This window comes from Augochlora pura, chromosome 5 (genome assembly GCF_028453695.1).
Source record: "Augochlora pura isolate Apur16 chromosome 5, APUR_v2.2.1, whole genome shotgun sequence".
Classification (NCBI taxonomy): domain Eukaryota; kingdom Metazoa; phylum Arthropoda; class Insecta; order Hymenoptera; family Halictidae; genus Augochlora; species Augochlora pura.
In genome coordinates, this window is record NC_135776.1 from 9507520 (window position 1) to 9521405 (window position 13886).

Here is a 13886-nt window from a genome sequence, read left to right on the forward strand (position 1 = left end):
TAAATATGCATCTCTTCCTCTAATAACATTGAAAACTTTAATTCGACGAAACATTACATTCACGAAGTCACATATTTTTTTCAGCAATTTCTTGCAACGAATTATTATTATTATTAATGTCAACCAGAAATCTTAATGTTACGGGATTACATAGAAATGTTTAAGCGTCTTCATACTTACGTTTTACCAATACGATATGCAGTAACCGATGTAACAAACCCTGTACTCACATTGATTCGAGGCACATGAATTCATATTGCTATTGCTAAAACGCTAACGTATATTATTTCCATTGATTTGATATCGTTAAAACTGTTAAACTATTCGTATACTCGTAAACTATGTTAATAATCATATCCGATAAGGCTTCCCTACAAATCTAGCAATAGTTTAGTAAACATTGAGTAACTTCTAACATTCTAGTATAGTTAGTTAAAAAGAGGCTCGTCCTCCCATTTTTGTTCTACTCGATTAAAAATTTTCAAAAATTTATCTTCTTTTTTTTTAGGCACATTAATCTGCAAACTTAGTTTCGTTATACAGGTACTAACTATAGTCGTATGAAACATCGCGATCGAAACTAACATTTTCAAGTCGAATTCCAAAATTCTATACAAGCTCAAATCATTTCAAGTATCTTATCATTTTAAATACATAGATATTCACGTACGAACAATATCACAGTGACTGCATGCATATTATATATATGTAATCAATGAACTAATATATATTGCAATATACAGAGTGTTGATTTTAACACGATTCGTTGGAATATCTCGGAAGAGATCGAAAATATTAGAGAAACGTTTTTACGAAATTAATTTGTTATACAACTGAACACGATCTGATGCAAATACTTGTTCCCTTAAAAGAAATATACTCCCTTCAATAATATTGTATTGCGTACTTTGTTCACACACGATGTTATTTTTCTCATTAAAAGATTCTACAATAATTCCTTGGCAAATCAATTCATTCAATTATTAGACAAATTTTGTTTCCTAGAAATAGTGATTAACAATTCGTAAAGATCAATGAATATGACATAATAATTTCTATTACATTTACCAATGCGTTTGAATTGAAATTGTCTATTCATTCGTTGAGAATAATCCTTTTCAATTTCTTTTATATGCAGTTCTGCAGATTCAAGCACCTTCTGTGTAAATGTTGCACATGCCTCTTGAGATCTCCCTCAAAATTGGCCCATATTTTCAATGGAATTTACCAACATATCGTCTTTTAAATGTTTTACTAGAAAGAAACTGCATCACGTCCAATTCAGCCATCTTTAGAATCGCATCATGTATTATTGATGACACATTTAAACATAATTTCGTAAACTGAAAATATCTTTACCAACTACTTCATCCGTAAGAAAAATACTTACGCCTTACCCTATCTTTTGTAAGATACACCAGCGAGACGATTTAAAACGAGCACACTGTATACCTACCATTAATCAACAAATTCGATAGAAAGGAAAAGCATAGAATATAGTTACCAAGTAAAAGAGATTTTCCATCGGTTGTTTAAAATTTGTAAAAATACGAACGAAACTATTTCCGATAGTTTCCTGTCACTCGTGGCTACTTAATTACGACTGCCTAATAGCGAACAACTTCAAAGTATTGTACTATAATAAAACGACCTCCACCCCCGTCAATTACCAAGAACTCGAGAACTAAACGACTCTGTAGCTCCGCTTAGCTTAACCTAACGTGTTTTATCCCTAAAGCTCTATAGAACGAACACTAATAAATAATATCACCCACTGTACATCGCTGTAACGAATAAAACTCCAATGAACAATATAAACTATAACCGAGTAAAATTAACTTTCGCAACAGAACGCGAATCAATAAGTCCCCCCTGGCACGTTGCAACGTGCGGCGAGATCGATTAACAAAAATCGCTCCTCTGGCGCGATCAACCTCCGGTTTTCTCAATGCTTTTTCATGTGGTTAAGCATGATGGTTCTGGTGACGAATCCTTTACCGCACAGGGGGCAGGTATAAGGTCGTTCGCCAGTGTGATACCGGCGATGGACGGTTAAAGTGGAGGCCTGAGTGAATGACTTTCCGCACATGGCACAAAGATACGGTCTTTCCCCGGTGTGGATGCGCTGATGCACCACGTAATACTTGCGATGCGTGAACCCCTTGCCACAGACGTCGCAGACGAGAGATCTGGACCTGTGCACAGCCTTGTGGGTGGTCAGGGACTCCATGCTGGCGAACTGTTTCGAGCAGGAGTCGCACGGATACGAGGCGATCGACTTGTTCTGCGGCGCGACAATGTTACCGGTAATACTGCTGGTGACCGGATCACCGGAAGACACCATGGACGTGTCGGTGATTCTATCGTTACCCGTCAGGATCGGTTTGTGGGTTTTCGCGTGATGATTGTACAAGTTTCGCGTCTCGAACCGCATCAGACACCTAGGGCAGGAATAAGGCTTCTCCTGGCCGACCTCGTGCATCCTTCGATGCCGCTCGAGGAGCGTACGGTACCGGAAACTGGCTTGGCAACGATCGCAGGCGAACGTTTTCTCGACGCTCGCTGCGGCTGACATCGTCGACATCGGCGGGCAAGAGGTCACCGGCGCGGTATGCGTGACCTCGTGCATCCGCAGGTGGCTCAGGGCGAAGAAGCTTCGCGAGCAGACGGCGCACGAGTATCTCACCGGGTTGTTTTCTAGGTTGTGCTCGAATTCCGGCATCACCACGTGGCTCGTTCTCATGTGGTAATTCAGCTTTAGGGCACTTCGAAACTCGAGGCCGCAAGTGGGACACGGATGGGATTCGACGACAATCTGCACGTGGTCCAACAGGTTTTGGTCGGAGCAAATGGATGGTATGTGGGACGGGACGGTCTGGAACGTCGACTGCATCATCGACGATTGGTTCGTGAACATGGAGCTGTTCTGAAGTAGGGTACAACTGAGAGGCAAACCGGGGTCCCCGGTCTCGGGTGACGGCGACAGTATTTGACGCAGCATCCCCGACAATCCGCCAAACGTCTCGCTGCCTTCCCTGAAATCGACAAAACCCAACGACAATGCATCGGAGGACAACCATACACCACACAAATAGCATTGCCTTTCTGACTCGGTTCTCGTGATTTTGTGTTCTCTAGTAAAACTATAGGCGGCGGTGACAGATAGTTCAAGCGGAGATGGAGATCTGCGCCTCTCTTCTTTTTTACTTGTGCATGTGCGATTAATACCTACATAGTGACCGTGCACAGTGCTCGAGCATAGTGTTGTTCGTCCTCGAGACACACAGCGATCAAGTGCGACCAGAAAAGTGTGTGCGCATCGAACTTGTAGAGTCCCGTCGTCATCGTTACTGTATCAGAACAACGTGTATCTCTCTTTCTCTCTTATAGGTCTAATCCGCTCCAGAAGATCGAACATGTCTCTTTATTACACTTTACCTTTATGTTTCTATGATACAGTGTCTTGTCCTTCATTATATGTATATTATATACGCGTATTACTGCTAGATCTATGTATATATAAGTTATCATTTATACCTTACGATCGTATTAACATTAAAGACGGATTAGTAGCGAGTGTACGGAAAGAAATCAAATGGATTGTGTGTTCTACTTCTAGACTTATATTAGTTCTCGAATTTCAAACAAAATCTGGGGTTACGAGTTCAAAAGACTGGCACAAACCGGACGAGGGATTAAAAGGTTTCTACAGCAAACCAGCAGGAGTAAGGAAATATTTAAGCTACAAAACTTGTAGGCGGGAGAAGTTAAAAGAAAGCAAACCCTTGCTAAAAGTCACTAAGAGTAGGTTTCAAAACAAAATCCAATATGTTATAATAAAAATCGGATTCTCACCTTTCAAAGGAAATCCAATCCGCGCGGCCCTCTTCTTCATCTTCATCTCAACACAAACTTCGAGCATACGCCATTATTTCCGGGAATAGTTCAATGAAACGGTTGCATTCGCAGTCGTGCGACTGCGAACGCTGAAGACGCGGGTGCCATCGATTGTTAACACCAAAAAGTCTCATGAAAACGTTATCGCGGCGTGGTGTAATGGAACAGTTTTCATTTTTCGATCGTTGAAATAGTCAAACGAAAACATGAAATATTCCTGGGCCATGCCGCGATCAACAAAAATCAGTCTTGTGCGAATAAATACTTGACAGTGTACTCTGCACAAGAGAAAAGAAAATTAAAATTGTGACAAAAACCGCGCAGAAAATCGAGCTACTGGTCGGCGTGCAAACACAGCCGGATTCTCGCGGTAACGTTGAAAAATGTCGGCCGTGGTTTCAACGAAAACGCCAATGCGACAACGGTTCGATTGTTTTCGCTCGAGTGTAAAAAAAACATGCTCGCTGCACACAATTCGGTGCGCGATGAAAGTTCGCTCGGTTTCGAAGCGCAGCAAATTTCCAGCAAAAAAACTATGCCGGAGCATGCTCGACGATTCCGAGATCACCGATAAAATCGCGGCGTACAAACGTAGCGAACACATCATACAACAATTGTAAAAACCATACAAACGAGTATACGCTATGCTTATAGATTATCCGATGATAAACGATCTTACAATATACAAAAATAGGATACTCGCCTTTTGTATAGTACGTGAAACGTCCTCTTCGTGCTTCGTTTATCGTGCGATGACTATTTCTTCGTATAATCACGTTACGTCTGTTATCTTAATCGTTTTCGTATCCTTTCTCGTTTAAAAATAACGTTGCATATCTTTCAATCGCAAAACACTATTACTACGTTCAGTCAGCGTCAAATAATGCCAGCCGTAAATCGGATTGTACGTGAGCGAAACTATGGCCGGACTCCGTACGTGCCACCGGTTGGTCAGTGTGGATCTCTTTGTTTTTCGGTCTTCGTTCAGCGTAGTGAACGGAACAACAGCACTTATGAACTAACCGATATGCTAATGGTAACTAATGTGGTCCTGACGATAATGTAAAGCGTAGTAGGCATTGGAAAGCACGAAGACGACAAGAAACGGTATTCTTTACGAAATTATACATTACTCGGCGACGGACGCGCCAAGCGTTTTACGTATCATGACGTTAGTTTTACGAGAGTTATTAGTTTGTGAATTTTTTTGCGGCCTATTCTCGGCCGTGTGCGGCATTTTGTGCCTTCACGTAAGCGTGGGATATTGATATTGACAACATGTAAACATCTGATTCTCGGCTGAACAGAGGGATCGAGTAATTTCCTTCGACAACGTGAACCACGAAATGAATATATACATCGAACGAAATTCAATGGCAAATACGTGTGTCAATAACTGGATGTATAATTAACGGAATCCCTCTGTTCACTTATTGTACACGTATGAATAATAGCTAGGGTAAAGTTCGTTTGAATAAAAGTGTCAAATGAGACGAAATGATGTAGAATCTTTTGTTACATTAAGTTAATTCGATGCTTTTTGGTAAAGTTGGTCTTATTGAAACGAACCCTAAATACATGCTATTATATGTAAAATATATGGAAGTATTTTGCAGTTCGATTTAAAACATCTTTTTCTATTTATCATGGTTACATACTAATTATTACAGTTATTTTGGACTTAGATGAGATTTCGAAAGAAATGAATCTTGAGAAATTATTTACCAAACTGCAGAATACAAAGAGCCAAAGATGGTTGTGGGGTGTGTACTAACTTACCTTACAAATACAATGCACCACACGTTCTTGAATCAGGTGACTAACTCTTAAATATCTCTTTACAAAGCAAAAACTACAAATTCTTCAATTCTTGTAATTTCAAAATCTATTATTCATTAAAATATCATGTTGTACGAGGAAAATAAAAATCTACTGCTGATTAAAACTTCTTGTAACAATATAATAATTAAATCTTCAATTTAAAAAAAGAATCAAAGTAAAATTATATACTGCAAGGATATTAAATAATTTTATTATCAAATCAAATAATTTTTTAGAAACTATAGTAATTAAATTGTTGCGTGAGTAAATAAATGAAGTAAACTTTAAAGTAAAATGTCAAATACAGCTGTGATAAAAATATTTGTGTACATGTGTGTGATTTCCACAACAAATTCGCACCTTTGGCCCTGAAAAAAGGTCAAATAAGGATAAAAAAAACTCACCCAGTTTTGGGATCCCCGTCTGCTGACTGTGATATTGGCATCTCAGGCATGTCTGTCATTTTCTGCTGTTGCAACCCTGAAGGACCCGCCTCGTCACACGCCAAAGAAACATTTACAAAGGTTGTAGGTTCTATAGTTCTACTGTTTGGGTCTTCTTCGCTCTCTTCTTTTACAGGTAGGCCTGCAGTATATGCAAAATATTCTTAATAGAATACATAACTGTAGCAATCAAATTACGTTGCAATGGAATATACTGGTAAATAAAACTACAAAGTGGTAGAAATTTTGTTTATTTTGTGTATACCTTCATCTCCGTCACACTCGTCGTCAGAATTGTCATCGTCTTCGCTACTCTCTTCTTCATCTTCTTGCTGCGTCGAGCTGGTTTGATTTTGTGATATTTGGTTATGCGTAGTTTGTGAACTCGGACCAGGCACTGCTTGAACATTTTGCGCAGGACTGCCACTTGTGTCCATAGGAACTGAGGTTATTTGTTGTTGCTGTTGATTAGTGTTGGGTATCATCATAGGGATACCGAGGCCCATGTTGTCCATCATACTCATGCCCATATTGTTTTGATGCTCTCCCACTTGCTGCATCACACTGCCATCTAACCTGTTCTCTGTACTCTGTTCTTGTTTCATCACATTCTGTAATTGAACATTTAAAAAGTACAAAATTATTAATATTCTGAGTTTTGAATAATTTCAAAGCAAAAAAATAATATTCCCGATTTAACTTTTTAGATAATAAAGAAATCATAACTAGAATGGTTTTATTAAATTTTGTTATTGCTTAGAATGAGGCAAAAAATCAAAGACTCTCATTTTTTAACTTTTTTATCTCACCTTGTAACAAAAATTTAAACATGTGTTTCATAGATATTGATAAGTTATATGTATGCTGAAAATGTCATAAAAATCAGTTGACGGGCACAAGCAATAATTAATAAAATATCGTTAAAATCAGTTTTGTCATCATTCTTGCAACTTTTAGCCGAAAACTGTAATAAATAGTTTTAATAATCTTTTAATGCTTATTGCTTTAATCTGTATTAACTGAATTTGACGAAACTTTCAATATGCTTATAATTTACCAAAATTTATGATATTTTAAAATTTTCGTTACAGACTCACATAAAAAAAATTAAAACTACGATAGTTTTTTATTTCATTGCTTCAAGTAATAGCAAAATTGTAACAAAGTAGTTTAGTAATTGCCTAATATACTAGTCCTGCTATCTTCTAAAAAAATTTAAATTGTTTGGTTCAGTTCTAAAAAAGTCATTACGTTTAAAAAAGGTACGAATATTCATGGGAGTATAACGTTGTATAAATAAACGATGTATAACCTCTAAATATATTACTACATTAAACTATCAAAATAAGTGATAAAATCTTTTGGAAGAATTTTATAATGGCAAAAATAATAGCAATAGGTATGAAATATAAAATTTGGCAACTTACAATATGTTACAAAATGACTTTTATCTTGAAATATAATTGTATCTATGGGCAAACAGAATTGAACATCTTGCAAATAAAAGAACATCTACATTCTCATGTTTTCTACATATACGGTGAGGGTAATTAATTTTTCTCGAAAAACGCTGAAGACTATATACTCTATGGAAAAAGAAAACATCAATTACCGGATTGAGTACATTGGGAACATAACCCTGTTTGCCGCTTTCGACATTGACTTCTCCCAGCCATTGTAATAGTCGCTTTTCAGCGTTCGCTGTTGTATTCCAAAATTCATATAATAATTCTACTTTATACACACAGTCGTCGCATATTTTCTTGGGTAGCTTGTCTTCCCTTCCGACCTGTAATTACAAACAAAAACAATGCAATTAGAAAAAGTCACCAGTTTAAATCGGAAATTAAGAATATTTTACTGGCGCAGCATACATTGAAATATGCAAATGAGCGAAACATGTGGAACTTGTTACGTCGCTTCTGAACGTATTAAATTATTCAACAAATCTCCACTAAATCGATCCATCGATGCTCGTATAATCTTAATAAGTAAAATTAAAAAATTTTGATTTATCTAGTTCGAAACGCCTATCGATGAAGCAGGTCTACCATAAATCGTATACATATTCCAACAGAAACAATGTTATCGAAGGTACGATGTCCAAAACGAGGACAATTATTTGATTAGTGTAGTAATTGTCCGAAGAAAATTAATATTATCCATCATTACTGCGAATAACGAAGCTAGAAAATAGCCGGTAGAGCAGCAAGCGAGCGGCGTAAATAACAGAAAACGATCGAAATTGCTCGAATAAAAAGATAAAAGCGCGGCAAAATTCTGAATAATCGTTGGCGTCGTGGGCGAGGTGGATAGTCTGGTGAGAAGGAAAGGGAAAGGAAAACACTGCGACACCAGTGTGTGGGCTATTGCGATATCGTCACATTCGGGCTACTTTCATTTGCTTCATGAATATCGTCAGTGTACAGGGCGATCTCCGAAAGAAAGAGAACCGAACGCATATATACTGGGAGGTTGAAAAGTCGTGGACGGCCCAGGAAACGCGATGTAGCTATGAAAATGCACAAGATGGCGGATCGCCATTGTCGATGCGATGGCGTAGTTGGCTTACCTTGACCGGTAGACAGGCGGCGATCTTCAGAAAAAGATCGTTTCCCTCGCCCCCGAAAATCGGCACCGAAACACGGTCCTTCACGAGACACAGCCGACACAGGTCCAGATAATCGAGGGAGGACATTTTACCGTGTAAAACGCCAGCTCGAGACGCAAAGCCGCGCCCGTAGACGCGAACGCTGTTTCAACCCAAGCCGGAGAAGACCCCGCGTTCTTCTGTACGCGTCGTTTGCTCACGGAGCTTCGGGCAATTCCGTTGGAAATCGGCCACCTTCGGCGCGCCACGGATACCTTCGGAACTACTCGGTGGGTCAGTTGCGTATCGATCACGTAGCACTTAAAACTAACCGCTTTTACACACGAAGTTTCAAATATTGCGAAGGCCCCTTTCGTCCGGATCGAACGATATTTAACACGAATTGATTGCGTCACCCAAGAAATCATTCCTGAGAAGAGCAAAATTAGATTTCCACGTATATTTAAACTATTCAATTCGATTCACCGGGCTCGTCCGTTCGACTTCTATTGCGTTCCTATCGAATTGAAAATATTGCAATATGGCCACACGATCATCGCCGATTATGTACCTTACCTTTCCGGTGATAATAGAAAATATTATACGAGACACGATTGAAGAAACGACGCGCTGTAAATCCGTCTTTGATATGTACCGATTGATCGTACAGGTGTTTAAGAGGTCGGCCAAGTTAATGCAAACCTATCAAATTTTCATGAACAATTACTCCCACCTCTGCGTACGAGTAGCGTCACGCATGATCAAACTGACGGCTACTGGTAACTGACACTGACATCGACAAAGCACGTATAAGAGTTTCATGAAAAATATTTGTATCGACCTTATTCCATTTAATGTTTAAAATATAAATCTGTCACTTATTTTTCTTTTTAGTTTGTACTGGTCTACAATGCGAACGAATGTCCGATACAATTTATCTACGGTCGGAAAGCGTTACCGAGTCGTATTTGACTTAGGTTAAATTAATGTACCTAGGGTATCGCGAAAAAATAGATAAAACGTTTTGTTGTCAGAAATGACCTGCCATCGCTGGCGAACTGTTAACAACTTCTAGTTTGTGTTTATCCAAACGATCTCGAATACATTATCATGAATTTATAATAGGAAAATTACATACAATACAGGGAATTAATTTTAGATATATCAACGAGATATTAGTCGTATAATAAAGAGTATATTATTGCGTTTACGTAGTCAATCTTATAATCAAGTTTCGTTACATATGTAGTAGGATAAATTATATTCCAGGGTTAGAGAATTAATCCTAAGTATAGTAACGAAATTTTAGTGTTAATATGACGTTACGCAGCATCGCTTTAAATATTAAAGCAATATTATTATTAGTAATGCGCAATTATATTATTTTACGAAATGTATAGTCTCAAAAAGTGAACGCAATTGTCTTAGATATTCCAATTATTGAAATAATATCGAGTAGCTCAACGACTGGCTAGATTTCGCTATAGTTTATAGAGAATTTTTCAGTATTCTTATATAGCCAGTAGCAAAAGACAGGAAGTGCAGAATAACGGTGATATTACGTTTCTAGTTGATATGGCAGAACTTACCCTCGTACCGTCGAACATACCAATGACCTAGCTCGTTGCGTCTATTGTATTCTTGCTACAAAAAAGGGAATTATGTCGCAATTTTTGAAAAAAGCGTTAACACTCGCTTTACTGATTTTGATATACCTATAATCATTTATATCAAATTAATTCTACGCTCTTAGTAAGTGTTGAAAAGTCAATTGAAGAAAAATAATTCAATTTAGAAAATAATTTTGAATTAAAGTTTCGAAAGATGTCTGTTCACTCCACTAGTCAAAACAGCGTTATATTATAATCCGTAAAGGCGTCTTTTAACTTCTTTAGTAAATATAGAGTTAACGCTATTTCCTTCGGCTACGTTTACAACTTATTTTATAAAAATTTAGAAACAAAGAAAATTAGTTTTTATTAGTACACAGTTCTTCGTATATATAAAATAAAATAATAAAAATTCGCAGTCTAGTTACTATCAATGAAGCTTCGAACTGTTTTGCCATACATGGTATATGTATAGATGCAATGATTAATTATAAAATTTTATAATATTATATATATTCGTAATATTAGGTATGCATTTTATTATACGCTTACATTTATTTTAGTAGATAAATCTAATAATAACAGTAAAATAGAATTTTATTTCGAAGAAATTAGTAATATTCATTATTCCTACGTTTTTAACGTAACATTTATCTCGAGGTCGGATCAATATTATGCTGTAAAGGGTTAATCGTAAGAATAGAAACGAACTGCTGGAATTGTTTAACTGTTTCTGTTTAAATTGATAGAAAAATGTAACAAAAACCGTAGTACAATCTTTATCTTTTGAACATTTTTTATATAATTAAATTATGTAACAATACGATAGGCCTCAAACAAATTTTTCGTTACTGTTCTTATAAAATGAAATCTTGAAAAAGGGGATTATAATTAGAAAGCAATTTTAAATTAGAATTGTAAAAATAGTATTAAAAGAATGAATACATTTAAAATTCGTTTCTGTTTCGTACTGTTAATGTAGAAGATTTTTATTTTGAACAGAGATCCGCAGTCTCGGATGTATTCTCCTACAATGTATTCTCTCGGGTGCATATTATAATGGGATGTAGTAGCAACTGTTGAAAGGGCTCGGTTTTATGGAGTACCGGAAAGCCGTCCGAAGAGTGTTTTGCAACTTACGTTGTGTTGCGGAAACGGGGGTTAATGCAGAGATGCTCGTAATTTGGGAAACTCGGGTCGTAATCCTCTTGACCAAGCTCGACTAACATCTGGCGCACATATGGATATGACTGCAGTTATTTTGTTGAACAAGATAGCTCCGATCTTGTGTTCACTTAATCGTTCAGATTATCTTATATATTACGCTTTAATTTTATTGGTCGACTTCAAAGAATTCATTTATAATATATTGATAAAAATCTGTACTAATTTACGTATAAATATAAGAATATATTGCAATATGTAATTATACACGTATATAAGTATAGTCTGTTAATAGTATATTAAGTCCAGTATATTAATATAGTATAGTATATAAGTATAGTATATTAATTCGAAGTATTAGCACAAAAGAGAATGAATAATAAAACTTTTAGAAATAGTTCCTGAAAATATTCGCAGTGATTAGCCATCACAAAAGTAAAGAATCAGGATAATAAAAACAGAGTTACGACTGAATTTTGATTGTAGTTACTGTTTTATATTAAAATCTCAATTACTATTTACTTTTAAAAAAATGTAGACTATTGACCAACAATATAATTAATTTAGTACCATTATTGGACAAAAATTAGGAAGAGGCTTGTACGTTTTAAAGACGTTAATTTTATGCTGATAACAATTAAAGTACATTATGAAATGGAATTTTAGGGTAAATAAATAATTTATCCCACGTGGTATGTTGATTACAACTATAAATTAAATATAGTATTATAGTTTTATACATTTTTTTCTTTCTATCCCTAAGAACACATGAAAAGAGATAAATTGGAACATCTTGTACAGTTTACAGAGGAAAATTAAAGGAACAGCTTCTGTATATTAACACGTTCGTCATGGAGAATTACAAGGACTTTATAAAACCATCGAAAGGAATTAGAAAAGCGAAATAGATAATAGAATTGTTAGCCGTGTAATTGCTAGCGAACGTATTAACACATTCGGCTGCGTCGGGTGCGAAGAATGTCGTTGTTCACCGGGACAAAAATGACGGCCTTCGTTTTAGATAAAAAAAACTGCTTTATTGTGGCAGAGCACATGTATTATCATATACCAGCATATAATTAGGAAGTCCATAGTAATTTACAAATTACGATCCACTTAAACGTCGGTATACGTGGCGGTGTATGCAGGCAGATTTAAGAATCGATTTCGATCACATACATGCTGTTACCATGTTTATATGTTCTCTTTGTTCGTCTCTTCGATCGTTTATTCTTTCTTACTTCGTTTTAACATTACTTCTCATTTTTTTTTCATTATTCAATGGATTTTCTTTTTTTTTTTATTTCTCGAAGGGGAGGACAGGACCTTCTAAAGGTCCTTGCAACGATGGTGCTCTATTTATAATACATGAAAACAAGGGATATGTGGTCTCTTTTCTTTCGGTAGTCGAGAAAATTGTACCCGTACAAGCCGATGGGATTACTATTTCCGTTCTCTGTCCCTCCAACACGGAGTACCTCGTTTTAGTATCTTACAAGTAATCGTGATTATCGCAAGTGACAGTATACCCAGGCATCTGTTCGTATCAGTTACACTCCTGTCCAGGTTCAAGCAATAGTAAAATCATAATTCGTAATCTTTACATATTTATGGGAATAAGATAAGATTTCTTCGGTAGAATATTTTTAATTAGAGAAAGCATCCGTCTCAATCCTCCTCTTATATACAATTGTTTCAAAACGTTAACCGTCCGTCGTTTCATCATCATTTCGACCACTAATCGATTTCTCTGTTACAGTTATTCGTTTCTCTCTAAATTATCGCTGCTACGAACGTATCGTTTTTAATGGTCGTCAAAGTTGAGCGGATAACAACGTTACGGAATAATTCAGCTTTCGAATAGTATATTCGATTTTCAATGTGAGAGAACTGATCGCAGAAAACGAACGCAAAGGAAAACTATTTCTAACGATACGGAATTGTTTGTAACGGAGCGTTCGAAATCAATTTCGAACGGTTTAGTAGAAGGATCGATTGGCGAAGTGTTCGATAAATCTAGTGTACCAGACTCAGTTCTTCTTTTCCACCGATTTTTGCAGTGTTCTCATTCGACGTATTCATGATCTATCGCAGTTTAAAGGTTGCGTTGTCGGTAAAATCGCGACAAGACTGTATTACTTCGATGCTCGTATATAGTTAATTAATTTGTTAAATTCGTAACTATTTACTTACACTTTATGCTATAACAATAATAGCAAAATTGCGTGAATGTGTGTCTAAATTGTTTCTTCGTTTAATCTCGTACCTTTCCTCGAGTTTTGCTCGTAATTGTAAATATACAGCTATTACAAATATTATTGTTTACATTCGTGTAAGATAACATTAATGGTAATCATCGTG

The 13886-nt window shown here is 36.5% G+C and overlaps 1 protein-coding gene across 9 annotated transcripts in view; it reads right to left on the bottom strand.

Moving 5' to 3' along the window:
- Positions 1-9422, bottom strand: part of LOC144470319 (uncharacterized) — a 78284-nt gene extending 68862 nt beyond the window's left edge. For 2 of the 9 annotated variants that reach the window (XR_013494098.1, XM_078181316.1), the window contains exons 1-4: positions 8734-9419; positions 7774-7950; positions 6427-6772; positions 6123-6303 (exon numbers count right to left, since the gene is read on the bottom strand). Coding sequence is in view for 8 of the 9 variants with exons in the window: in XM_078181316.1 (XP_078037442.1) it covers positions 6123-6303; positions 6427-6772; positions 7774-7950; positions 8734-8859 (830 nt within the window). In the remaining variant the exon portion in view is untranslated. Of the gene's footprint in view, positions 1-6122; positions 6304-6426; positions 6773-7773; positions 7951-8733 lie in introns of all 9 variants that reach the window. The other 7 variants (XM_078181318.1, XM_078181319.1, XM_078181314.1 and 4 more) reach the window with 6 other exon arrangements.
- Between the last annotated feature and the right edge of the window lie 4464 nt (positions 9423-13886).